General features: G+C 41.2%; 2 protein-coding genes across 7 annotated transcripts in view; one reads left to right on the forward strand and one right to left on the reverse strand.

Annotated features, from left to right (window-relative positions):
- Nucleotides 1-15,521, forward strand: part of LOC118106163 (alpha-2-macroglobulin) — a 33,632-nt gene extending 18,111 nt beyond the window's left edge. For both annotated transcript variants that reach the window (XM_035154484.2, XM_035154483.2), the window contains exons 21-36: nucleotides 565-686; nucleotides 2,038-2,089; nucleotides 2,635-2,718; nucleotides 2,842-3,018; nucleotides 4,282-4,363; nucleotides 7,416-7,572; nucleotides 9,277-9,351; nucleotides 9,791-9,956; nucleotides 10,813-11,009; nucleotides 11,099-11,314; nucleotides 12,372-12,490; nucleotides 13,192-13,282; nucleotides 13,433-13,501; nucleotides 13,713-13,818; nucleotides 14,353-14,394; nucleotides 14,907-15,521. In XM_035154484.2, coding sequence (XP_035010375.2) covers nucleotides 565-686; nucleotides 2,038-2,089; nucleotides 2,635-2,718; nucleotides 2,842-3,018; nucleotides 4,282-4,363; nucleotides 7,416-7,572; nucleotides 9,277-9,351; nucleotides 9,791-9,956; nucleotides 10,813-11,009; nucleotides 11,099-11,314; nucleotides 12,372-12,490; nucleotides 13,192-13,282; nucleotides 13,433-13,501; nucleotides 13,713-13,818; nucleotides 14,353-14,394; nucleotides 14,907-14,929 — 1,778 coding nt within the window. In that variant the 3' untranslated portion in view covers nucleotides 14,930-15,521. The remainder of the gene's footprint in view (nucleotides 1-564; nucleotides 687-2,037; nucleotides 2,090-2,634; nucleotides 2,719-2,841; nucleotides 3,019-4,281; nucleotides 4,364-7,415; nucleotides 7,573-9,276; nucleotides 9,352-9,790; nucleotides 9,957-10,812; nucleotides 11,010-11,098; nucleotides 11,315-12,371; nucleotides 12,491-13,191; nucleotides 13,283-13,432; nucleotides 13,502-13,712; nucleotides 13,819-14,352; nucleotides 14,395-14,906) is intronic.
- phldb1b (pleckstrin homology-like domain, family B, member 1b) overlaps nucleotides 15,227-25,501 on the reverse strand; it is a 105,820-nt gene continuing 95,545 nt past the window's right edge. For 3 of the 5 annotated variants that reach the window (XM_047339562.1, XM_047339563.1, XM_047339564.1), the window contains 6 exons: nucleotides 24,334-24,424; nucleotides 23,159-23,305; nucleotides 22,504-22,723; nucleotides 19,863-19,948; nucleotides 19,685-19,714; nucleotides 15,227-18,552 (listed from right to left, as the gene is read on the reverse strand). In XM_047339562.1, the coding sequence (XP_047195518.1) occupies nucleotides 18,412-18,552; nucleotides 19,685-19,714; nucleotides 19,863-19,948; nucleotides 22,504-22,723; nucleotides 23,159-23,305; nucleotides 24,334-24,424 (715 nt within the window). In that variant the 3' untranslated portion in view covers nucleotides 15,227-18,411. The remainder of the gene's footprint in view (nucleotides 18,553-19,684; nucleotides 19,715-19,862; nucleotides 19,949-22,503; nucleotides 22,724-23,158; nucleotides 23,306-24,333; nucleotides 24,425-25,501) is intronic. The other 2 variants (XM_047339565.1, XM_035154480.2) reach the window with 1 other exon arrangement.

Genomic DNA, 25,501 nt, shown 5'->3' on the forward strand with positions numbered 1-25,501 from the left:
GCTGACAGCTGTTGTGTCTGCACTGCTGGAAGCAAAGACAGCCGTCTGTCGTCGTTACGCTGCCTGGGCTGAAGGCAGAGCGTTTCCATCAGCCTCCATCAGGCAGGATGGAGATGAAGCTCTTGTGAATGCCAAATTGCACTCCTCTAACTCCCCCTTAGAGGAATGCTGACAATCACTTGTACTAACAAGTCAGGTAGTATCTCTGACGAAACACTCAGAAACCTCTCCCTCGGGGGGTGATCTGTACTTGTCCTCTGTGTGAAGGATTGTGGGCTGTGAGGGGAAGAAGGGAGGGGTGTGGGAGATGGAGCCGTATGGGAGAGAGGCAGCATAATAAGGCAACAAATGGGGATTAATGAGGGCAAATAAGATAGGAAGCAGGGGGAGGAAGTACAACTCAGAGAGGAGGGATGGAGGAAGAGTGTGGATAATGAGCTGGATTGAAAGCAGATGGGAAGTGATATTTGCCTCCGTGTGCAAAATGTGACTGTGACAGGGCGAGGGAGCTGTAACCAAACGTGGGCTTTCAGAATAAGAGTATGTTTGTTTGTGTGCACACAGGTGAGGTGAAACTGAAGGTGAGCGCTGAGGCCCTGAAGACTGACGCACTGTGTGGCAACGAGGTGGCCACCGTCCCTGACATGGGCGGAATCGACACAGTGGTCCGCACCCTGCTGGTGGAGGTCAGTGCCTGTCACAACATGACACTTAAAGGGGACATAGCATGCAAATTCCACTTTGTTAGTGCTTCTACAGGTTAATGTGGGTATCTGGCATGTCTACCAACCCAAAAACTCTGGGGAAAAAAACACTTGCGCGTTTTGTTATAGTTCCTCTAAGTCAGAAACGTCATGCTTGAGTGACTCGATTGAGCTTCCTGGGTTTTGTGTCGTAACAAGGCACTGGAAGTCTCCCTACATGGCCTTGCCCCCCACCTCATCCCCCACACTCGTTACGCCGGGTTTACACCGGAGGCAGCGAGGCTGCGAGGCAGCGCAGCCGTCTTCCCACCGCAGCCGCCTGGCTGTTCACACGGGACGAGCATTTCTCCGCTGGTCAGCCCGCGATTCACTCACATGTGGCATTTGTCTGGATCGTTGGGACTGGGAGGCTGCAGCAGTTGCTCGGGCACGACCGCTCGCTCTCCCATGCGTGAGCTGGAATTTGTGTCAGTGCCACACAGCCAGCAGTGTGGAAGACTTCCGCAGTGTTCAGCACTACTGTAACCCCGGCCAAACACACACACAGAGCCCCCCCACTCGTTACGCCGGGTTTACACCGGACGCGGAAGCGCCGCTGCGAGGCAGCGCCGTTCTGCTCGCAGCCGCCTGGCTGTTCACACGGGACGTGCATTTCTCCGCGCTGGTCAGCCCCATAGACTGTATATATAAGGTCAGCCCGCGATTCTGCTTTCTCCACTTGTTGTTGTACCCGTTGAATGTCGGGGTTCGGGGGTAAATGATGGTCTTCATAGCCCCCCACCACCCCTTTTCTCTCTCTGTCTGTCTGCTTGTGTGCTTGTAGTGGATGGGCAGAGGGGACATTTAATTATGTGATTGGGAAAATTAAAACTCCAGGACAACAGAAGGGAATACAAAGTATGGGATGCATATTTGATAATTTATATCATATAAAATATGTAATTTATATCGTTTAAAATCATGAGGGGGGAGGGGGGAGCTGGCTTATTAGCATTTAAAGGAACACGCACTCAAAACAGGTCACTCTGTGGAGGGCTGTTTTATACAGGGTAAAAAGGGTGCTGTTTTAAATGATCCTTGTGGTATTTTGACCAAAGTATGTTACAGACATTTCATTAAGACCCCAAGGAACCATATCAACTTGTGGTAAAATGGGCATGCTATGTCCCCTTTAAGCAGTTTGTCACAAGATAAGAGTTACTAATCCAACCACGGTTCTCTGAGTTGGATAAAGACAACCAGAAACACTGAGTTAAGCCTATGAATCCATGTCCATGAATCAATTCAAATCAATATTGTTCCCTAACATCTTGATTTCCTGTGTCTCCAATAGGCTGAGGGAACACCACAGATGGTCAGTCACAACGCTCTCCTCTGCCCTGCAGGTGAGCGTTCAGACATCAGCTATCTGAAAGCCTCCAGGCAGACGGCCATGTTGACCCTCTCATTCAGAGAGCTTAAAAGATGCATGTTTAAATGTCATTCTGCTCTGGAGACCTACGTTCGTCTGGGTCAGAGGTTAAAGTTCTCACAGATGTTTGTTTGGCATATCTTTACACTGATGCATTGACATTTAGCTCATGATTTGTACTCACCAAAAAAATGTATCATGAGTTACATATTTTTTGCCTGACTGCATATAATTTAATATTAAGATGAATTAATATATATAATTAAATGTAAATGTACTGGTTGCCTAACTTTAGTGTTTAGTCCATGATATGATCTTGTACTTCAGTTGAAATTGTTGGTTTGATCACATTAAACCTGAAACCTGTGCAAAGTAAAGGATGACAGACATAATCCAAAAGACACCCGTTTTGAATCCTACATTGGAAATGTAATATTGTGTTGTATGGAAGTGCTAAAGAGAGCTCATTCCTTTTTCTCCTCCAGTTTGTGTCATGTGTTGTGTTTTCTCTGTTGCCAGAGGGACCAGTGGAGAAGAATATCTCTCTTCTGCTGCCTGAGGTGTTTGTGGTTGGATCAGCCAGGGCCTCCGTCTCTGTACTGGGTTAGTAACATCAGGTTTCTTACTCTCTGCTATCATGACTTAGTAGAGCATACCTCTACCCTGTCACATAGACAATGTTTGCAATGATGAAATCATCTACCTTCCTTTTTTTTGCTTCTGCAGGTGATCTGATGGGCCGGGCCATGAAGAACCTGGACAAGCTGCTGGCCATGCCGTACGGCTGTGGGGAGCAGAACATGGTGCTGTTTGCCCCCAACATCTTCATCCTCAACTACCTGCAAAGCACCGGTCAGCTGACCCAGGAGATTCGTGACAGGGCGACTCGCTTCCTGGAGAGCGGTGAGTGGTTAGGACCGCCTCTAAAGTCAGTAATGTCAGAGAAACATATGAGATGGACTTACATTAGTGAAACTACTATTAAAAAAAGGTGAAGGCTTTATCCCATGGTTTTCTCTCTCATACCACCTTTCAGACAGCAGACCTGTGAATGACATAGCTCAACTCAACACACATTCTATGTTTTTTCCCCCTCCCTTTATTAAAGAGTCTCTGGAGCAGGATTTACTGATTTCATGTTTAGATTTTGTAATGCTTTCACTCAAAACCCTGCGCTCGCAGTCAAGTCCGCCCTGCTTGTGCTTAGATTTCCTTCTCTTCAGCTTTAGCTCTTCCTCTCGCAGCCACGCTGCTTTTGCGAGCGCGTGAAATTATGCTATTGGATTTGTTTCTTCTGGGCTTGGATTTTTTTTTGGGCAACAAGTCTTCTAAAATTCCCCAACCAATAGGAGGCCAGGTGAAGTCACCAGGTAATCGTTGACCCTCACTGGACTAGAACTGTAATGACTCAAGTCTACAGTGTGAATTACATAACTGATAAACATCTCCCCGCGTCTGCATGGATTTACTCCCACAGTCCAAACGCATGCGGAGAGAGCAAATGATCTCTGTATGTCGGCCCTGTGATGTGTTCATGACCTAAACCTGCCTCTTGCCCAATGTCTGCTGGAATTGGCTCCAGCTCCCCAGCACGACCCCCAAACGATAAGGGTTATAGATAACGAAATGGATGAATGGACTAATAAACATGAGAATTACACTGAATGATATTGATAAATTTATCAGATACATTCATTGTCTTAATCCCCCAAGTGTACACTTTCTATTATCTCAGTATCATTTAATAAATTTACATTCCTGATAACACCAGTTCTCCAAAGCTCTTGGTCGGCTTACGCAGGTCGACCCATACAGATAGACCCCTGACGTGGGGTTAACCCAGGTCGGGTTAACGGGTTGTCAGTTGCACCATCTCTCACTGAATACAGTTTAAATCGTCTGGTCTGGTCTGCATATTGCAGTCAGTCATTATCTGAGTATTTAACCTTTTTTTAAGCTTTAACAAGTAAATGCATAACTGATGCATTCAGGAAAACGGCTTCATTAAGTTGAAAATATATCGGCACCAAAAAAATCTAAAAGTGACTGAATCTTAACTATTTATGGCAACTGTGAATAACCAGTTTAATGCTAAAGGTCTTGTGGGATTGAAGGACCTAACAATGTTAATTTGACTGTGTGTGTGCTTGCGTGTTTGTGTCGTAGGATATCAGAGAGAGCTCACCTACAAGCACGATGACGGCTCGTACAGCGCCTTTGGAAAGAGCGATGAGTCTGGAAACACCTGGTCAGTAGAAATGCACACACTTGCTTCAGTAACATGAGGTATTAGATGCTGCTCAGGATACGTGCACTACACAAAGGGATCGTTTGATTGGAATGACTTAAACAAATGAATGTAGAGCAGCAGCTTCTCTAAGTTGCAAATCAAAACTTTCCAGTATTTAACTTGCACAACAATATTGAACATTTTAAACCAGTTACAAAATGTGTGTCATGACATAAAATCACACAAAATTATATTATACCATTATGTATTCTATATTGTTGTGATTTAGCAACACTTAAAACCGCATACATACACTCTAGAGGCTTTTCATTTCATTATACATTTTTGGATGTTTTTAAATGAGTATTTTATGATAATTCTAGTTTCTACATTTTAGTTGAGATCAAATAATTTTAAAGAATTTAGCCAAAACAAGAGTAGAATTTAGTTAAAACTAGTATGGCTTAAAACATCAGAAGCTACAAACAAACCAAAGAAGCTCAACATGGGTGCGTAACTGTCAAATGAAAACTCCTCAGGTCATTGAGCCGTTCCTAAAAACCCAAAATACAGAGACGCGTAGACTCAGTGTCCTCTATTTCAGCCACAGGCAATGAAATGAATGAAAGAAAATTATTTCATTATCCACACATATTTCTTGTGAGAATAAGTATAAACTGAGAAGGAAGCACTTCTCTTAGAACTGACCATTTTTTTTACGTCATAAATATACCACAATAATGAATTAACTCATGAAAAAATGTTGAAAAACCTTTATTTAGAGCTTTGCTGCTAAACAGAACGTTTCAGCTCAAATCTCACACTTCATTTGACGAGAAAATAGAAAATGACAAGTTGAAATGGTGGGAGTTAGACGCGCGCGCACACACACACGCATACACTCACAGTGTCCTCTTTGGTGTTTGGCACCAGCAAGCATTCTAATAATTTTACTTTCTGAGGAACATGCCAGAACATATTAATATTTTCATGTAATGGGCTTAAAGCACGGAGCCTGCGGGGATTTAACAAACCCTCTGCTGTTTTGAAAGGGTGCTGGGCAGTTTGGCACTTGGTGTGTGTGGGTGTGTGTTTGTGATTAGGGGAAACTAGGGCTCTTACTTGTTCAATTACGCTAGAATTCCATCTGGATATTTGATGAAAATAGCCGCATGCAGTGATTTAGAACTTTGAAACTTTTATTAAAGTGTGAGCAAATATATTCATGTGTATTGTTTATATATTGCTGCACTGAACTATGCAGATTTTCCGCACTTTCTCCGGATGAGGTGTGTGTTTGAGTGCAAATGCTAGAGGCTCTGGTTTATCTGCGGACTGTCTCTGCCTGGCCTCCTGGTATAAAGTCAGCAGAATTCGATGTGTGAACACAGCAGGGGATCACCCGCTGGATGAAAGGTTGATGACTGTTCTAACAAGCCTCAGACGCAAAAATGAAAAAAAAGACATAAGAAAAGGAATAGCTCCTGGTGAAAAAGCGGTGTCATTCACGTAGAAGACGGTGTCTGTGTGTGTTGTAAAGAAAATCAAGTGATCTCCGCAGCAGAATTAATATGTTACCCTCTGCCTGCTGCACAACCCCTCACCTGAATAATATGGAGGACTTGTTGCTGTTGTGAAAGCGTCTGTGTAGAGAAGCTCTCCCTGTGTTGTGCATGCAAACAAAAACTGCAGATAAAGTCTGCAGGTCATGTCTGAAAGCGGCTTATGTAACATGAAAGAGTCGCTCAAAGAAACGACTGCTGTTTCCCTCAATGCCACTTTCTCAGGCATTGGTGGAGTAGGTGACTGAATATTGTACTCGTTGTACCCTTTCACACATTTGTGAAAGGGTCTGGAACCATCTTGTTTCTAAATGATAATGATTTAGCGGCAGTGGCACATATCAGTTGTTGGTTGTGATTGGCCCAGCCTGTCTGAGGACGGATGGAAATCTGAACGAGAGCATCTGAAAGAGTGAATAAGCATGAGCTCGCTGATTGGTGTGGATTCCAGGCTACATTCACCATGTGAAACATGACTACGTGATGGATACTGTTGAATCTTGATAACACTATATGACAGTGTGAGTTTTGTGCTTCCACCTACTAATTCCACAAATGTCTGTGGATCGCATATCTCACGAAGCGTTCGTCTTTTCGGCTTCACACTTGTGTATTGTTAATGGCCAGAGGATGTTAGGTGCTGAGTTTGGTGCGATTTGGACAAGCAATATGTTCAATATTAATACAATTTGAAATAACAGGCATTAAGCCATATAAAAAAAAAAATATTAAAAAAAACTCTCATAGTTTTAGTTTTATACAAAATAAGAACAAATAATAAAAAGGAATTGAGAAATTAAAAGAAAAAACACAGATTGCAAACAGTAATAATCAAGCAAATTCAGTTTAATTTTATGATAAACATTGACTATAAAATCTTCCTTGCAGATAAACCAGGTAGGATGAACTCAATTTGTTCTAACTTCCCTCTGCACATAGACTGAAACAAGCATGTTTAGAACAGGCACTGCACTAGTTAATAGAATTTACCTTAAATTTGCTCTAGTAGTTATTTTATCCAGCTGTTTTGAACCCACTGTAAACTACCTGCTCGATATCAAACAGCAGACAGACGAAGTTAGCGTTGACCCAGACGTATTATTTTTCTTGCTTGAGACCAAACCAGAGCTGAAAGGAGATTAAATACGAGACTGGATCCCGCAAGAGGACAGAATGTGACGATGATATTTCAATATTGTGTTAACAGCCTGTTGTACTGCCCCCAAGTGGCCAAAAAACAATTGCAGTTTGAAATATTTGAATGATTTATCATTGTACCATTCATTGTGTGTAGTAAGTCTATAACTGGGATCCTTCAGAAGCCTGACTCAAGAGTAGTTTTTGAAAACATTACCCAAACATAAAGGCTGTGGATATTAAAATATCCCAGGAGCTTCTCTGTCTGCTCAGAGGAAATGTGTTGTAGACGCATCTCAGGCCAAACAACAATGTGAACGATTTACTTTGTTAAAAAAATTGTGTGTGTTTATGTGCGTTTGACCTTCCAGGCTGACCTCTTTTGTGATGAAGTCCTTCGGGGGGGCGAGACCATACATTTTTGTGGATCCCAAACACATTATTGAAGCCAGGAGGTGGCTGGCAACACACCAGCAACCTGATGGATGCATCCGATCCGTCGGAAAGCTCTTCCACAACGGCATGAAGGTAATGAGCTGAGATATATCATATGCTTTTTAACATGGTTTCATATTCCTGCACTGGTGAATTTGTCCTGTAAAATAAAAATCACACGAGTAGCTCAGTGTGAGGATTCGTTGGAATAGAGAAGAGTCTCATGGAGCTGTAAATGTATGCAGAGACTGGAGATTGCCCCGGGCCTGCAGGGCAGCACGCACGCACGCACAGAGAGAGAGAGAGAGAGCGAAGGAAATATCCCAAACAATTTATTTGTAGCCAAAAAGCTCTGACAAGTGTGTCTGAGAAATCCACTGGGGTTTTGCTAGGGGAAGCCAGGTACCTGTCTTTTATTTGTTATGTATGAAAATCTTTTTGTCAGCCGCGTACTGAGGATTATTATTATGTGTTAAAACGGTTTACAACTGTGATGAGCAGGCCAGTCTAAAGCAAATGCTAGTTGCACTACTTCTCCTTGTTTCCTAATTACATCAGAAATCTTTTTTTTAATGAGTGAACCATCTCTTGTACCAAGACATGGTGTCCAATAAGATACGAGCTTATCTGCTCTGCTGCCACACACAAGATAAGAACTTCAAAATGACATCCAAGTCTTTTCTGATAAATTTGGCTCAGTGGCAATAAAGACGCTGGTGACAACTTCAAATGTTTGACGAGTAGAAGGACGAGTGTTTCATCATCGTGTTTATTGCACAGGTTTCTGTTGAGTTTATATTCAATGATGTCACCTCAACAAAACTAATGTCTGATGCTAAGAACAGGGATGACGCCTGGTGGCCTGTGGGATAAAGACATCAGTCTTTATCCCACAGGCACCAGGGCATCGCAAAATATTGTTATATATTGACATTGTTCATAAATATTTCTAATGTGGGGAGAACTGCAGTAAAAGAGGGACAGTTTTTAATTAAAGAAATTTCAATGATCATTTGAATAGTGTATTATTTAGTGTTAGCTGAGGCTAGCCTTTAGTTACCTTATAAGTTAGCATTCACCTCATAATGTTCTCTGTCTGTAGCACTGTGTTAGGCTTTTACTCTGAAACTGTCAACCTAGAAATTACTAATTTTTATGACACTTATTTACCTCCGTGCGTTTGTTTGTATGTGAGCAAGATTATGCAAAAACTACTCGACGTAAAACCACGAAAGTCGGATGAGTCAGAAAAAATCAGATTAAAATGTAGTGCAGACCCTGATCAGGGGGCGAATACAGGATTTTCTCTTCACTTTCTTTAACATTGTGAGATGGGACGTTTTTTTTTACATTTTCATTGTTTTCTCAGGAAATGTTTCATGAATCTTAATTAAAAGAATCTGTATCATTTAGGGAACTTGTATCTATGAGTGTGTGAAATGTGCTGCAGCTTGATGGACTTTACTGGGACTGTTGGGCCTTGGTGGAGGTGCTGCGTTCTCCTGAGAGCCATTCCAGTTTTACATTTTGTTGAGATTCTGAAACTCTTTGTTAGTTTGTGTTCTCGAAGAACGCTATATGACAATGTCACTAATGTTATATGAAGTTAAAACAAACCAATAACAAAAATATCACACAGCACTAAAATGTAACAAAAATATAACAAAAACAGTAACAGTTTGCATGTTCCTTCGTTCTGTCATTATTGAGAGAAACAGTGTTGACGTTTTTCAGTTCAGTGAAAAGAAAAGCCAGGTTGCTAAGTTAGGGAACTGACGCTTCCTGTGTTTCCACAAGGGAGGAGTGAGCGATGACGTGTCCCTGACGGCTTACATCACCGCCGCCATGCTGGAGCTGAATGCCAGCACCACGGTGAGTCTCATCCGTCTCAGCTTTCCATGTTCAGGCTCGGTTGACCTCTCGCTGCTGGAGCTGTGGGGTGTTCATGGGTTGAACTCATTTGAAATCTGTCTGATGAAATATTTAAAATCATCTTCAAAAAGTAGATTTCTAAAACTGCCTGTGCCGGGAGCCAATATTTATGTTCATTTAATGAGTTATTTTTAGAATGCATCATTTTGATGATATATTTGTAGACAGGAAGTTAAATTAAGGAGCATGTAAGTATTCAGAAACTACCTGACATCTGTTTTATGATGTCTTCATTAATTACGACAAAAGTTGCTTTATGTTCAACTCCAGCAAGTCCAGTTTCTGGAAGCCTTCAGAGAAACTGGTTCGTTCATTCTCTCTGTTATAACACATGCTCCTGTGCACGGCCTCATCTTTGTCTCTGCTGGCTCTTTGACAGGATCCCATTATGCAGAAGTGTCTGAGCTGTCTGAAGGGAGCAGTGGCCGGTCAGATGGACAACCTGTACACCACAGCCCTGCTGTCATACACCTTCTCTCTGGCTGGAGACCAGGACATGAGGAGCAAACTCATCACATACCTGCACCAGAAGTCCAGCACAGAGGGTAACGCAGAGTAACCACCAGCAGCACGTGCACTTCTTCTTCTTTTTCAGCTGTTTTTCACACAAATTAATTTCCTGCCTCCATTGAGCAGCATGAACACTGACACATGTTTTTGTCTCTACAGATTTAACACAAAACATATGAAGTAAATAAAAGAAATCCTGAAAACGGTTGGCGCTCTAGTTGAAGTGGCAGTCAAATGTACACATATTGAAGTAATTTAGAATGATAGATAAATATATGCATGGAATGAAGCTGAAGTGACAATTTAAGTATCAATGGCTATTGAACTGAAAGGAGTTGAGTTGGCAGTTGAAGTGTTGATGATAAACTGTCTTGTAAACAGAGGTTAGATGAATGTAACCCTGAAAGCAAAGGTTATAAAAAGTGCAACAGTGGAAGCTTTGGATTTTTTCAAGGTAGCTTTGATCATTTGCTTCTGAAACACGTTTTATCTTATTTGTTGTTGTTGCGAGGGGGAGGGGTTTATCGGTTGTGTAGTTTAGGCTGCTCTTACTAGTTTTTCCAGGATTACCAACCCTAGCTTTAAAGATGAATGAATGAATGAAAGCAGTTGAAATGTCAGTTGATGTGTAAAATATGTTTATTTGGAAAGTGAAAGTGAGAGTTGAATGCACTGACACAGGACGTCCCATTATTTAATTAATTATTTTATATTATCTGTGGAAATTTGTAACAAATCAACACTACCATGATTTTTCTAGTCCTTTTGTAAAACTGAGATATTAAGAGAATCTCTGTAATCCACTATAGAGTTGAGAGAACATCTGTGGGCAGTAGACCTACATGAACACATGAACCTGCTAACGGATGATTCTTCTGTGGTGACTGACAGGGAGCGCCCGTCACTGGGTCAGAGCCGGGGCCTCAGAGAAAGGCCTGGACTCTCTGGAGGTGGAGATGACCTCCTACGTGCTGCTGGCTCTGCTCTCAGGTCCCAGCATGCCTGACTTCGGGTTGGACTACTCCTCTAGCATTGTCCGCTGGCTCGCTCAGAAGCAGAACCCATATGGCGGCTTCTCTTCCACGCAGGTATGACAGACGACACGCAACACCGGTGGTTTATGGGAAACTCTTGACCCTTAATTGACTCTAACAACACGTTTACCCTTCTTCCTCAGGACACGGTGGTGGCCCTTCAGGCACTTTCTATGTACGGAGCTGCCACCTACAGCCAGGAGGGCAGCACGGCAGTGAAAGTGACATCATTAGGAGGCCTGAGCAAAGAGTTCACGGTGAATCAGAGCAACAGGCTGCTGCTCCAGGAGGAGAAGCTGGATGAGATCCCTGGAGAGTACACAGTCAAAGCCCAGGGACAGAGCTGTGTGCTGGCACAGGTACAGAAGTTAATGGTGAAGGAGAAATGAAAAAGGAAAATGATTGGGTGGTAGAGCTCGTACCACTAACAAGGCTGAGTCCTGCAGCGACTCGGGACCTTTAGTGCATGTCATCACTTCTGCTACAGGAGCCTCTGTCTGTCCGGACCAAACAGGATGGCTGAAGTAGCCACAATACGTTTCTGGTTGTCCCTCCTCTTCTGCTATGCAGGGCCATCGCCTGTCTGTCTTTTTTTGTTTAGCCCAGAATTATTTGTCGACCGCAACTTTCACCGCTGAGTCACTTGGCAACTGAACATCGACCAGCAGTGAATACGTCCGGTCACACTGGCTGCGTGGGTGACGCATGTGGGACGAGGAACGTCTTGCTTTGCTTTTCTGTGTTGTTGTTGTTGTTGTTGTTGTTGTTGTTGTGAATGCGTCTCAGCAGAGAATTGCCTACTGGTCACATGATAAACATTTTCAGGGGCACATTTAATCTCGAAACGTTTTTGTACCATTTTTGCTGAGGTTTCAGGTCTGAAATATTCAAATTTAACTACACCTGACACCGTCAGACGTAGTCTAGTTGACTGTAGTTAGTTTTAAAGTAAAAGTAGTTGTTGGACCGGTTATTATTTTATTTTATTAAGCTCTATGACATCATTAGATAATTTATACCGAAGCAGATGTGCAAGCAGCAAGTGAAGCTACAGTAAAATACATAAACTGTTTCATATACAGGCACATTAGATATATTGTGAGAGCTTGTTTCTCTTCTTGAATTGTGGAGAGATAATGGATCATTGAACAACTCATTTGAAAAAAAAAGAATGTTGAAGAAGTGAAGAATGTTGGAAACCACTGGTTTAGTCTTTCACAATGTGTTTTATCAGCCTCTCATACTATCTATTGTTTAAAATCTTAATTTTAAAGGATCTAAAGCTATCTAATAAATGCAATGGAGTATAAAATACAATAATTGTAAAAGAGCAACTCTAGTAAAGGTTGTCTTCGGTGTGTTCACTGTGGTATGTTGAGTGTGCACGGATGTTTGTGACATTCTGTCTCTGCACAGATCTCCATGCATTACAACATCCCCCCTCCCCCGGACTTCTCCGCCTTCAACATCTCTAGTAGCACCATGGCCAAGTGTAATGCCAGCAGACCCCAGCTCATCCTCTTTGTGCATGTCAGGTAGGTGTGTGTGTGTGTGTGTGTGTGTGTGTGTGTGTGTGTGTGTGTGTGTGTGTGTGTGTGTGTGTGTGTGTGTGTGTGTGTGTGTGTGTGTGTGTGTGTGTGTGTGTGTGTGTGTGTGTGTGTGTGTGTGTGTGTGTGTGTGTGTGTGTGTGTGTGTGTGTGTGTGTAATGATTATTTGTTGCAGGTTTCATGTTTTTTTTGTTTTTTTTTAACTAATCAGATCTCATTGGTTAATCTGCAATTTAGTCTTCTGCAAACTTCTTATTTTCAGTTTTTTTTTTTTTAAGAATGTATCCAACTATTTATTTTGGTTTTAGATTTTTGAGCCTCTTTCTCATGACAAACAACTCCACCTCAGTCAACTGTGACCCACATGTGAGATGTCCAATATCAGCACTTTAAAGGGGTTTTTAGTTATAGTTATTATTATCTAGATGTAGGCCTGCTCAAATTAATAAATGATTACTTTCATGTAGTATTAATTTTTTTTATTTCAAATTTTATGTGCTGAAGCATAGAGCTAGAAGAACAAGAAAAGCTAGATTATATTGAGCTGTGTGTGTGTGTGTGTGCGTGTGCGTGTGTGTGTGTGTGTGTGTGTGTGTGTGTGTGTGTGTGTGTGTGTGTGTGTGTGTGTGTGTGTGTGTGTGTGTGTGTGTGTGTGTGTGTGTGTGTGTGTGTGTGTGTGTGTGTGCAGGTACCAGGGCAGGAGAGAGGAAACCAACATGGTGATCATCAACATCAAACTGTTGTCTGGCTACATCCTGGATAAGAGCTCCCTGAATCTGGTCAGTCATTCAACAGAGGCAGCAGTTTACACACTGAGCCGTTAGGGACACATACTGTTTGTGTTGGTGTTGTGTTGTTGATCATGTTAAGATGATTCGCTGAGTGTGTTTCTATGTGAGAAACTCATCAAAGTCTCTGTGCTGCTGCAGCTGAAGAGCGACCGCTCAGTGAAACGTGTGGACGTAGAGGAAGGATACATCAACATCTACCTAGATGGGGTACGAAGCTGTGTGTGTCTGTCTCTCTGTGTGTGTGTGTGTGTGCGTTTCTGTCTGTGTTTCTGTGTTATGAGAGAGGTCTGTTCTGTAGTATTAGTGAACTGGTACATTATCATTGTATATCTCCATATTTGAGTTAGAAGGTAAATAGTAAAATTTAATTTCATCAGCAGCCTGATTTGTGAGTGTGTGTTTGTGTGTGTGTGTGCAGCTGAAGAAGGACGATACAAAGATACACAGTGTGACTCTGGAGGAGGATATTCCTGTGAGGAACCTGAAGCCAGCTGTGGTCAAAGTCTATGATTACTACCAGACAAGTAAGAACCTCTTCAACATCATTTTCTCTTTGTTCCTCATGTATCTGATGGATCAGTTTCCTTCACTATAAAGCCATTTTCAGACATGTCCTGTGGAGGAACTCCGGAGAGTCGGCTCCAGACTTTCTCCAGAGGTTTAGTTTAGATTCTCCACTCAGTCCAACACAGCAACAAATCCTCCGCAGCATTCAGGAGAGGGGTAGTGCAGAGGCATGATGACGCATTTTTTAATTCTGCTGCGGAGATCACGTGTTTTGTTTACAGCACATCGACACTTAAGTCGTCTCTTGACAACTTCGTCAGTGTCAGAGCGTGTGGCTCTGATATTTTCATCCTGAGGTGTTTGTATTCCTTTTGTCTTTTCTTGTTTGCATCTGTTGCATCTTCAACTCGACCAGGGTGAATCCTGTGGAGGATCTCCTGCTGTTCTCTCACATACACTCCACTGGACTGTTTGCAGGCTTCTCAATTTGCTCTTTCACGTCACTCACTATCACACTCCGTTTGAATTATTGGTTTTCTTTGCATTTGCAGGTGATGAGGCAGTTACTGACTACACATCCCCCTGTGCAGAGAGTAAGTGCAGAAAGTAGATTGAATGTCTCACAGCGAGCTTATCATTTACTTGTTCTACCTCCTATTTTTGGTCCTGTGAACCTGATATCTCATGAACGAAGAAAATCCACAAACTGAAAGGTCCCATCAAAGAATTTATTTGCCAGTGATGTTTTGAGCACGAGGCTCCATCTTCGACCTCAGACTACTGATGAAGAACATAGACGCCCTCTTAAATGCCCACAATCCATTTTGAACAAATCATATTATGTATCAGCAATACAGAATAAATATATATATATTTGATTATTTCAGGTGGTCAAAGGTCACTGTGACCTCATGTGAAATATTGAACACATAGAAGGACGAAGTCTGAAACTCAGTTGAACCTCAATAACCCCAAATCCTGCTACACAGTACGGGTCCCAGGTCAAACAAGGAAACGTCTGCAGTGTTTTTCTTATAATACTGACTTTGAAAGCAGATATAACACGTGTGTAGTTTAAATGTGAATAACACAGTTTTCTCTGCAGGTGACAGCATCAACCAGCTGTAAAACATCCACCTGGAACTCTGCTGCGTCCTGACAGGACCTCTGTCTGTCAGAGGAACACTGTGTTAGAGAAAGAAACCTCTAGATGTTTATTTTTCTCTTTCTCCTTTTTAAACATTTTTAGCTTTTTCAATGAGTGAATCCAACTTTTTGTGTAATTTTAGGAAAACATTTTAACTTTTTTGCTTTTCCTTTTTGTTCTACTTCCTGGTATTGGCTTGTGCACTCAGTAGTCACTGCTTCTCTCTCAACACTGGAACCTTTACTATAACCCACTGAATTCAAGAAAAGCAGACAACACTCTGTAACAGCTCAGTTTTTAATAGATTTGACAAAATCCATATTATTCATACCTGAAAGTGACGCATGAGACCTACAGGGTACCAAGAACACAGTATGGTCCGAGTAGTGTGTATGTGTGTATGAAACAGGAACTACTTTCTAGAAAAAAAAGTACAGTCACATGAGTGCTAAGTGAGTAATTCTGTGTTCTGCTGTAGCAGTAATAAAAAAAAAAAGAAGGTAGATTGATACATCACTACCATTCAATTTAAAATGTAACTGACTGACAATAAAATTTCTAAAATGACAAAAATAAGTAAAAATTGTACATGTTTTTATACAATACTGTTCATTTCAATAGTAAGATCATGTTTTTATGATTCAGGCATCCTCTACAGTATATTTAGATTCCTTTCTTTTCAACATATATAACAGTAATGTATATACCATCTACTATCAACAGACATGATTTAACAGCCGTGCCAGTGTTGAATAGTTTGGTTTGAACATGTTAAAAAGGCAAGGGGGACAGAATATATTAAGGTCTTCTACTTCATGTTCTAGAAGTAAACATGTCACTACCTCAGGCACCACAATCATAAATTATCATCACTGTACCGACACATGAAACACAACAAAGGTTCCACATGCTCCATAAATCACAGCGTCAGGTCTGTCCTCTGCTTCGACACAGCAGAAGACAGCGTCCGGGATCTGTCCCACCACAAACCGATTCCCAACGTGACGACGGTGGCGCCGGGCAGGCTCCGTCAGTTACAGTCTGTTAAAGCTGAAGATGCAAGGCTTCTTTATCCGTCCTCGTGTACGCAGGCCTCCGCTCACAGTGGGGATTCAAAACGGGAAGTGACATTTTGCAGAGTTTGGTCGAGTTATTCTCTGATGATGGTATTTAATAATGCAGCAGCAAATTAAAGTAGATCATTTGTTGTTTTTAAGGTAAATAAGACGAGTATAGTTTTATTACTTGAAATAATGTCCTGTAGATTATGTGAATAATACAGTCGGCAGTCTTTTGCAAACAAAAAGTAGGCAAAGTACGTCATGAGTTAACTCTGCAATAATGAAAGTAAAAAATATTAGGAATATTTTTTTAGGTTTATGGTTCTTTTCCACAATCCACGTTCCAGCTGGTTTAGTCGCAGGAACAAGAGATATCAGACTTTTAGTCTTTGGTTTGGGTCAAAAGAACAATATACTACACTTTGAATAATGCAGCTCAGTATCGCCGTTCATCAGATCCTGCTTTACTGGTAAATGCCCACATCCTTCAAACCACCAGTTTGCAGCAGACTGAAGTTGATAACATGACCGATTTCATCAGGGTTATTCAGACTGATCAGGACTCCTCCTGGCTGGTAAGTGATTATGATAACTTAAACTGGGGAAATGCTCATTTACAAACACATTGTGTGTATTCAGGGTTTAAAATGAATGCTGATCCCCAATGTGATCAGCGCCTCTGATATATCTCCCTGTAATAATGCTACAGGGAGGCGTTCCCATTTTAAAGAAGTTAACCTCATGCGTATCTGTCCACACGGCATTACAGCTCAGAAATGCATTTTGATGCATTCAAATGATTGTATCCTTCCAGTGAGGCTGTGCTGGACTCAGACACATCCGTAACAACACGTAGTCAAGGCACAGCTCTGAATTGCATTAGTCCGTATTGTTGGTCGTGAGCGTGGTCTCTGTAGCGCCCTCTAGGGGTTGTTGCTTTAGGCTGGCAGTGATAATGGCAGCTTCCCGGCTGTGTGGTCGCATCAGTTTGGTGAAAGGCTACTTGGAAAACAGTCAAGCTTCTATTAGTGTGTTTGTGTGCACACGTGGACATGCAGTTTGCACCTGGAGGTGGTGACATGATGGCGTCATACAGACACAATGGGATATTCCTGTTCAACATATTCACAAGGACACCAAGAATGTGGCAGCTATGGTTTAACCAATATACAGTTGTTGGGGTTTTTGGGGAGTCGACCTCGGCTGATTCCTCCGGCTCGTGATTGACCACTTTTTTTTAACAAAATTATTTCAATTATTTAGATTTTACGAACAATGGAAAATCTAGAGAATATTCTAGCTCCAATTGAAGCATGTCTCACAGTAGTTTCACGTTTTGGATAACATGCTCATTTTCTTTCTTTAGAATAAGATATTAATAACCCTTGTGTGTGAGTGTAGGCTAAATATGGTGCTTTTGCAAACGGGAAAAGGAAAAGGTGGAAAAGCTTAGTCTGTCTCTGTCCAAATATTCAAATGTTTCAAAATAAGGCTAATTGGTTTGTTTTAGAGCCAGTCTTTATCCTATGCTAAGCTAATCATCTTGTGCCTCTAGAAAGCAAATGAGCGCACCATTTATCCTTTAGGCTTCTGTCAAACTCCATATTGGAAAAACCAGAGCATGAACTCCTGAGCTGTAGTGGGTCCAAGTCGAACAAAACGGCTCCAATTACTTTGATGTATGTGAAATAAAATAAATTGGGTGAATCTCCGGATACCTTCATTATAGCTGAACTTGATTTCGTGTCAATCTATAGGAGCAGCACTGAGGTGAAGTGACCGCTGTGCACATGGAGGAAGCAGTGCTTTACTGTGTCGCTGGACTCGTAGATCATCTCCAGCTGACTGACTGATTTTCTTTCATAATTTATAGATTTGTACAACATTTTGAATACAACTCTTTCAAATATAATTTTAAAAACGCTTCCACCCCATGACGATTCTTTCAAACTCTTTCTGTCTAAACTCAGCATAGTCGTGATGGAACAAACAAAACATTGGCATTATGTCATTTGGCAATTTTCTCAAAAAGTAAAAAAAAAGAAGAGTAAAACGAAACAAATAATACAAAAGGTTCAACAAACGGTAACTACAAGATCTCCATTTGGCAATATAGAAAGGCTTTTGAAAAGTCTCTGACAGTTTTACATTTTGGTTTATATACAATAGTGTGTGTAAGTGTGTGTGTCCTTCAAGGGCTCCCTTTTTAAATCCAAACAGAACGACATAGAAAATGTTGAGGTGAACATCTACATGGTAAAATCAAACTGTGAGATTAAAAATGAGTAACAAACAAGGCGCTGTGTCTGCTGTGGACTTGAAACAGGGAGGGCCTGTAGAGTCTGTCCCTGCCGAAACTATTTGCTCATCACCTGTACTCTGACCACTGTGCCACGTGTCTCTTAGTTCATGAACTGTGTGTATCCCTCGGCTCCTGTGACGATAACATCCATCCAGATCCTCATGGCCTCCGCTGAGGGGGCCACCATGTAGTAGAGCCGGTCGTGGGTCTTCACGCAGAAGGTCAGCGAGGTGTTGGGGCTCTGAAGGAGGAGAAAAAGAAAAACAAGATGAGACCACTGCTGCACTCCCAAAACCCACAGATTCTTTTTACAAAACTATTCAGACCCCTTACTTTTTGCTTTATTGTGTTGTGGAGGTAATTCTAAAGAGATAAATGAAAGGGAAATTCGGGTATTTTTACTTTTAAAATTGGTCCAGTTGATCGGTTCCGTCGGCCGCCATGAAAGGCTGGCAGTGGCAAAAAATGTGATCTTATGGGGGAACTGCGACAGTTCACGAAATGTGCTTTTTTCGGCAATACATGGCTCAAAGACCCAGAATAACAATGGACATTTCATGAACTGTCGTAGCTTCTCCATCAGGTACATTGTAGCCACTGCATTGCAGCTGCCTGCTGAGTTTTTACGAGAACCACTTATTTACACACCAACATTTACAAACATAGGACCCAGGTTGAAAAATAATGGAACTCCCCTTCTGTCCATCAGTCTACACTCAATAACCCATTTATAACAATGTGAAACACATTTGAGAATTTATAAATTATTAATAAATAATAAATAAATTTATAAGGAGCTGTATGATTTCTGACAAATATATTTTTTAATGTATAAAAAAAGTGTTTCCTCTATTAAGCTGTTATGTTTGGTGTTTTTGTCTTTGTAATATGACACTGCAAGTGACAAGTAAAATCAAAGTTCCAGAGCGGAACACACACACACACACACACACACACACACAAATGTCAAGATGTGTCAGACTGTACAGAAGTATTGTTCTTCCCTACATGAGTCTGTTTCATACAAAAATGAACTGTTCTTAAAAACTTAGTGAGGATGTTTTCCTCTGTTACAGTAAAAGAATATGAATAAGAAAGCTGCTGTTTTTGAAACCACTCCACTGGGTCACATTGGGATCACTGACAGACAGAGGGATCAAACAGGATTAGCAACGCAAGTCACAAACACAAATGATTCAAACCAGTGCACTTTCTGCTCATTTCTTTTTCTTTTGTTTCTGGTCACCATGCGTCGTCGCCTCCCTTTCTCTAATGACCACAAATGGTTTGTACACACAGGGTTCAGGGGGGTTACACCATAGACTGTGTATAAAGAGGGTAACACGGCAGAACGGAGAGCGCAGGATACATACACTGGTCATATTCAAGTTGAAAAATCCCCTCTGTGACAACGGCCAACCAAAGCAAAAGCACAAACAGAGAGAAAAGAAGCAAACCACAGGAGCAAAAAAACATGTTGAATGAAAATAATAAGAGAAAACTGAAATAACAGAGAAAATTGTCATTTTTCCGACTTGATGGAAATCCTACCTTTGTGGCACTGCGGAGGTGATCGTAATAGACCTCTTCTATTGCCTGGAAGTAGATCACACCCTTCAGTTTGGTCTCATGTTTATCTGTGGGGAAGAAGAAAAAACAGGGGTTTGGACAAAAATGGATTGAAAACGACAACAGACGTGTCTTGGCGGGAAAAGACAGAGCACATCACTTCTGAGTCACCTGAAACAGCGACAGTGAGAACACACGATACGGTCATTAAAAAAAAAACAGAAATCATACTTTGATCATGACCAATCTATGGTTCATGATGATGGATGGAAAAAGACAAGCACAGCACTTTTGGCTGTTTTTAAACCAATGGTGCTCTCATTGTGTTTTCAGACTTGACTGCATTCTTACGCTACTCTGGTACATCATTGCAGTTTGTTTCATCAGCCACTGCAGAACTGCAGTAAGGAACCGTTAGGGAACTCAACACCCCTCTCTACCTCCAGGCACAAACACTCCACAAGCCAACTTAAGAGTAGTAGGTAGAAATGCAGCGCTTCATTTCGAGGAATAACACTTTCCTCTTAACACGCAGCTATTATCTGCTAATGACCTCTTTAGCATTCAAATAACCCTGCATTTGCATCTCATTTGAATTCCACTGCATCCAAATCACAAAAAAAATCCGCTTGTTACTGTGATTAACGGGAATTAGCGGCGCTCATGACGAATGCTCGTCACTCCTCGCTAACTCAACTGTTCAAGGTCAAGAGACAAGGGTAAGCGATGCATCTCAATCAGCGTCCTCAGAGAGCGCTGCACTGTGCGCATGTTAACTACTGCCAAAGCAATCTCAGAACACCTCCGCGCCCTGGCTCACTTTCAACACCGTAACGCTTTAAGAAGCTTTAAGCGGAACCTTCTGAGGACTTCAAAGACCCGACAGCAAACAAGTGTCCCAGAGCTCACAGAGCCGAGATCAATTACACGAGCGTGCGCGCTACATACGACACCTGCTCAAGGTGCGGAGGACGCATGTTCTCACCGTCACTCCTGCGTGGCAGCAGATTTCTGCTTCTTTACATGTTAAACCTTAGAACCATCTTCCATCTGTGACATGTAACATTTCCATATAGATGTTATATCATGTTCTGACTGAGTGTGATGTGGACTGCTGTAACGCAAAATAACCCTTCAACAGCAAACCTACAGGAACATATGATTAAAAAAAATAATTTGAAGGACCTATGTAAATTGCCTTGAGATAATGTACTTGGTGCTATACAAATACAATTTAATTTAATTGAATGAATGAGCAGGGACACTTTGCTATTGTCATCATTAGTACTGAAAAGAAGTACTTCAGTGCATTTGAGGTACTTGTATATATAGGTTAATTTTTTTCACTTAAGTATCGTACATTTGTAACTGCACTGCATTACAGATTTTACATACTACTCCAACAATCAGATGGCCTCAATTATCACATCCACTCAACCAACTGGCTTTTACCTCCCGTCACACGAGTTCCTTCTGAACTTGGAAATCTGCCCTTTTCTTATAGTTCAGCTGACTCGTGGAACAAACAACACTTCTACCCTTTGGTCATTTCTGAAATTTGATCTTAAACCTTCCAACTTCCTGTAGCAACTGTATTTTTATTTTGGTTCTAGTTATTTTAACTGAAACGTCACATAACTGTTAAACTATTCAGCATTCTAACTTTGCAAAATTTTTTTTTTTACTCTTCTTTACAATTTGATAATGTTGATTCCTCTGATTGTTCTCATCCAAAGTTGTTTTTAATGCTTTTATTTTGTCAAATTCTGTTGTAAAATCTAATTGTTTATTTGTGTGCACCTACGTTGTTGTTGCTTTTCTTTCCCCTCTTTCTATGATTTGAGTAGAAATTAAAGGGTAACATACAAATGATAAAATATGCAATATGATGCTGTGTTGTAGATTAAACAAGATCAGAGGATATAAATGTAGCTGTTTACACATTACAGCATCAGTATTAACAATCCAATTATATCATAAACTGTATAATGACTATTTTTACTGCATTATGAGTACTTTCACCTTTAATACCTGAAGTACATTTTACTTAAAAGACCTTTTCAATTCAGACATTTATCAACTATTGTTATGTTGTAGGATTGTTAGCTAGTAAAGCATCGGAATACTTCCTTTACCTTTAACCATAATAAAATACAATGAATTACTTGTTATGTTGAACAGCATTATATCACATTATATACTGTGTATACTGCATTATCTATAATGTTACAAGGTGATGCTGTTTTCCCTACACACCTTCTATACCTTTACAGCAGCTGCACGTCTCTAGCCTGATGGTGAATAGAGAGTGAATCCACTTTGACCTGCCATAGTTTTTGCAAGTTTACGTTATATATTTTTTTGCGGCAGACAAAACTAATTCCTGACCAGTAAAAAATATTTTTTTGATACTGATGCCTAAGTGAACCATATGTCTAAAGGACCAAATCACCAGAGTCTTTAACTCAAATGATCTCAAATAATTCCGACTGCTTCAAGAGCCAGATGTTGTGTCTGAGGAGGATGAGACCACTCTGCAGCCGAAACCTCACAGAGCTGAGCACATGGCTCAGAGCACTGAAACCAAATTAGAACATGAATCTCGTGTCTTCACTCTTCTCACCAACATAGTAGGAGAGGGTCCTTTTGAGGCGGTCGAAGACGAACCAGCGTTTCTTCCAGGACTTTATCTTGCCCCCCATCTTGACCAGGTAGCCCTTGCACATCTTCTCAGTGAGGATGACGTGGTAGCAGGTGTCCACGCTGTGGCCCGACGACTCCACGTGAGAGCGCAGGTCGAACTCCTCCTTCCTGATGGGCAGGTAGCGCGTCATAGGACGGGCCTGGGATCAATCAGACAAAAATAAAGGAGAATAAACAACTAGTACAAAAAGGTGGGTGCACTGTCATAATGAGATGGGGCAGTATTGGTTCATATTGTAGCCAGTACAATCTAATAGGTTGGATATGACAAAGATTGGTTACAAGGGAAATTAAATTCCTTTCTTTCCTGCAGAGGTTTAGTGTCCTTCCGTGGTCCCAGGGTTGTTTTGCAGTAGTTTTTCTTTAAATTTTGTATACCCAAAAAATTGGAATTGTAATCATGTTGAATACTGGCATGTATCATTGCCATGATCATGCCATTTACCAGTCTGAAAAAATGGATATTTACCTACAGGTGCCCACATCTGTGAAGCCCTGTCATGTTTTCAGCAGAGAGCTGAAGTGATTTCACACCTTTCTACCGTGCAGACTGAATTAAGTCTCATTTCACTGACCTGAGAGAAGTTCTTGGCCCTCATCTTGACCTCCTTCTCCACAAGCTGCTGCCGGTGGAAAGTTTCATCCTGAAGCCTTTTCTCTGCATCCTCCCTCCTCCTCCTCTCCTCCTCCAGCATCTGACGGCGAACCAGGCTCTCTCGCTCCTAGAGGAGAGTGCTTTGGTTAAATCAAAGTTTTTGATCTTTGAAAGGCGTTAGCAGGGCAGACTTTTCCAGCCAGAACTCAGCCTCACATTCATGCATTCATTTAAAAAACAAAAAAAACATCCAGCACATTGCTGTCCACTTTCTGAGCAGCCTGCTGGTCCTCAGACATTGACTTCCTACAGTATAAATAGGAGTTTCAGGTGTTAATGAGCTTTGTGATAATTAAATAAGGTTCTAAACCTTTTAAACATGCATAATATGCCTATAGCCACTTTTCCACTGGTAAAAACCCCACTAACATCCACTCTGGGTTTCGTCTGCAATGGAAATGGATTCAATCACCATTCACTCCAGGGTCAAATGACTCTGCAGTCATGGAAATGTGAAATCTGATTGAACACGCTCATTTAACAACACAGTGAGAGCGCTCAGTTTTCAGCGTGTTTGTGACTTTAAACATGACGCTCCAGGGGAGGAAAAAAAAAACAGAGGCAAACTCCTCTACTAGTAACGGAAAAGGACTTCATCACCTTTTTTAGCAGCCCTGTGTTTAAAAAAACCTGCGTGCTAATTTTGGTGTCAAAGAATGTTTATGAAATGGAAAAAGTGTGATGTTTACTTAGTCTCAAACCAGACCAGTCGGACTCCGAGCAGTGGCATACAGGTTTAAATCACCTCAACTGACTCAATCAATACAGTATAACTTGTAAAAAGGAGTGTGAAGATGGATGGATGTTCAGCAGAGTAAAGGGAAATGTGAGAGAAACTGATTCAGAGCAGAAAATTGATTGGACCATCATTATTGGCCTTTTTACTTCACACTAAACTTCCTCATCAAAGCACAAAGAGGTTTGAAACACGGAGGCCGATAAAAATGAATGAAAGGACTGAGCTGCTGTCAGGTCCTTTATATCGAAAAGAAAACTATTGACAGGAACGCTGTAAGAGCTCTCATCAGTCACTGTGAATAGATTCAGGATAATCACAGTCTGATGCAGCAACACGCAGACTTGAAGTTGTCTTACCCGCGATTCAATAAGTCTGGCTTTCTCCAGGTGTGCCTCCTTCAGCATTTTCTCCATCTCCTCTATCTTCAGGGAGTCCACTCCTCCAACACTGGTAACAAACACAACAACAAAAACGTTCATTCATGCATTCACACCTATTCTAAGGTTTTAAATGTCATAATATCTTCTTCAAAGGGTTCAAACAATATCTTTATCCACAGGGTAATTTTGTAGACGTAGATATTTGTGAATTTCTTCACAGATAAATTATAGTTCTTCAGTACTTTCGCCAGACATGTAAAAAAAATTCTTTACACTCCCACAGACCAAGAGCAAGGCCTAATGACGATGGTAATTCATGACTATAATGAATACAGACTTTACTGAAGGAAATTTAACCAAATATGTCCATTAGACCTTTAAATATGAAGCTCACTAAATCCAGTGCAACCTTGTTCAATAGTACAACATGGGTCCACTCAAACTTGGCTGAACGCTGTGCATCAGAGGCGGCTGACACTGATTGGACCAGATCTGAGAAAGACGTGTCAGTTTGTTTTCGACCAGTTTGATCCTGCTTTAGTTTCCAGAGAGTTTGCGGAGCTGCACTGGATGAGAGCTTCAAGCAGGTAAATGTATTTAAAAATTGATGTTATTGTGCTGTGAGGATCTGCGAGTGAAAATATGATGAAATATAGACATCTTCAGTCCGTCTCCGCTCGCCAGCACAACAAACGTCTCGTGTATTTTCTCACTGTAACACAGTAATAACAGCTCCTCTACCTAAGAATCGTAAATATGTAGTTTTTCCTAACAGCTCCAAGTAAGTGTGCACATTATATGATGCAACTTTGTGAATAACACAGACATGAAGCTATTATTTATTTCACAGACGGAAAGATTTTAACATGTAAAATAACCAAAGTGAATAGGGAGGGTAAAAATGTTTCTCTTTTGTTAAACCTACAATGTGTAACTTTGTCAGCAGGCGGGCTTTCAATAAAAACAATAAAATATGCACGTTACGTAGCAAACGACAATAAATAATCATGATCCATGACAATACCAACAGCAGAAGGAAATGTTGTTAGTCCCTGAAGTTACAGCAGAGACAAGCAAAGCCACAGGTAAAGTGGATATAACTTAATTAAAAGGCGACCAAAAGGAAATGTCCTGTTACCTTGTT

The sequence above is a fragment of the Hippoglossus stenolepis genome, chromosome 4 (assembly GCF_022539355.2).
Source record: "Hippoglossus stenolepis isolate QCI-W04-F060 chromosome 4, HSTE1.2, whole genome shotgun sequence".
NCBI classification, from domain to species: domain Eukaryota; kingdom Metazoa; phylum Chordata; class Actinopteri; order Pleuronectiformes; family Pleuronectidae; genus Hippoglossus; species Hippoglossus stenolepis.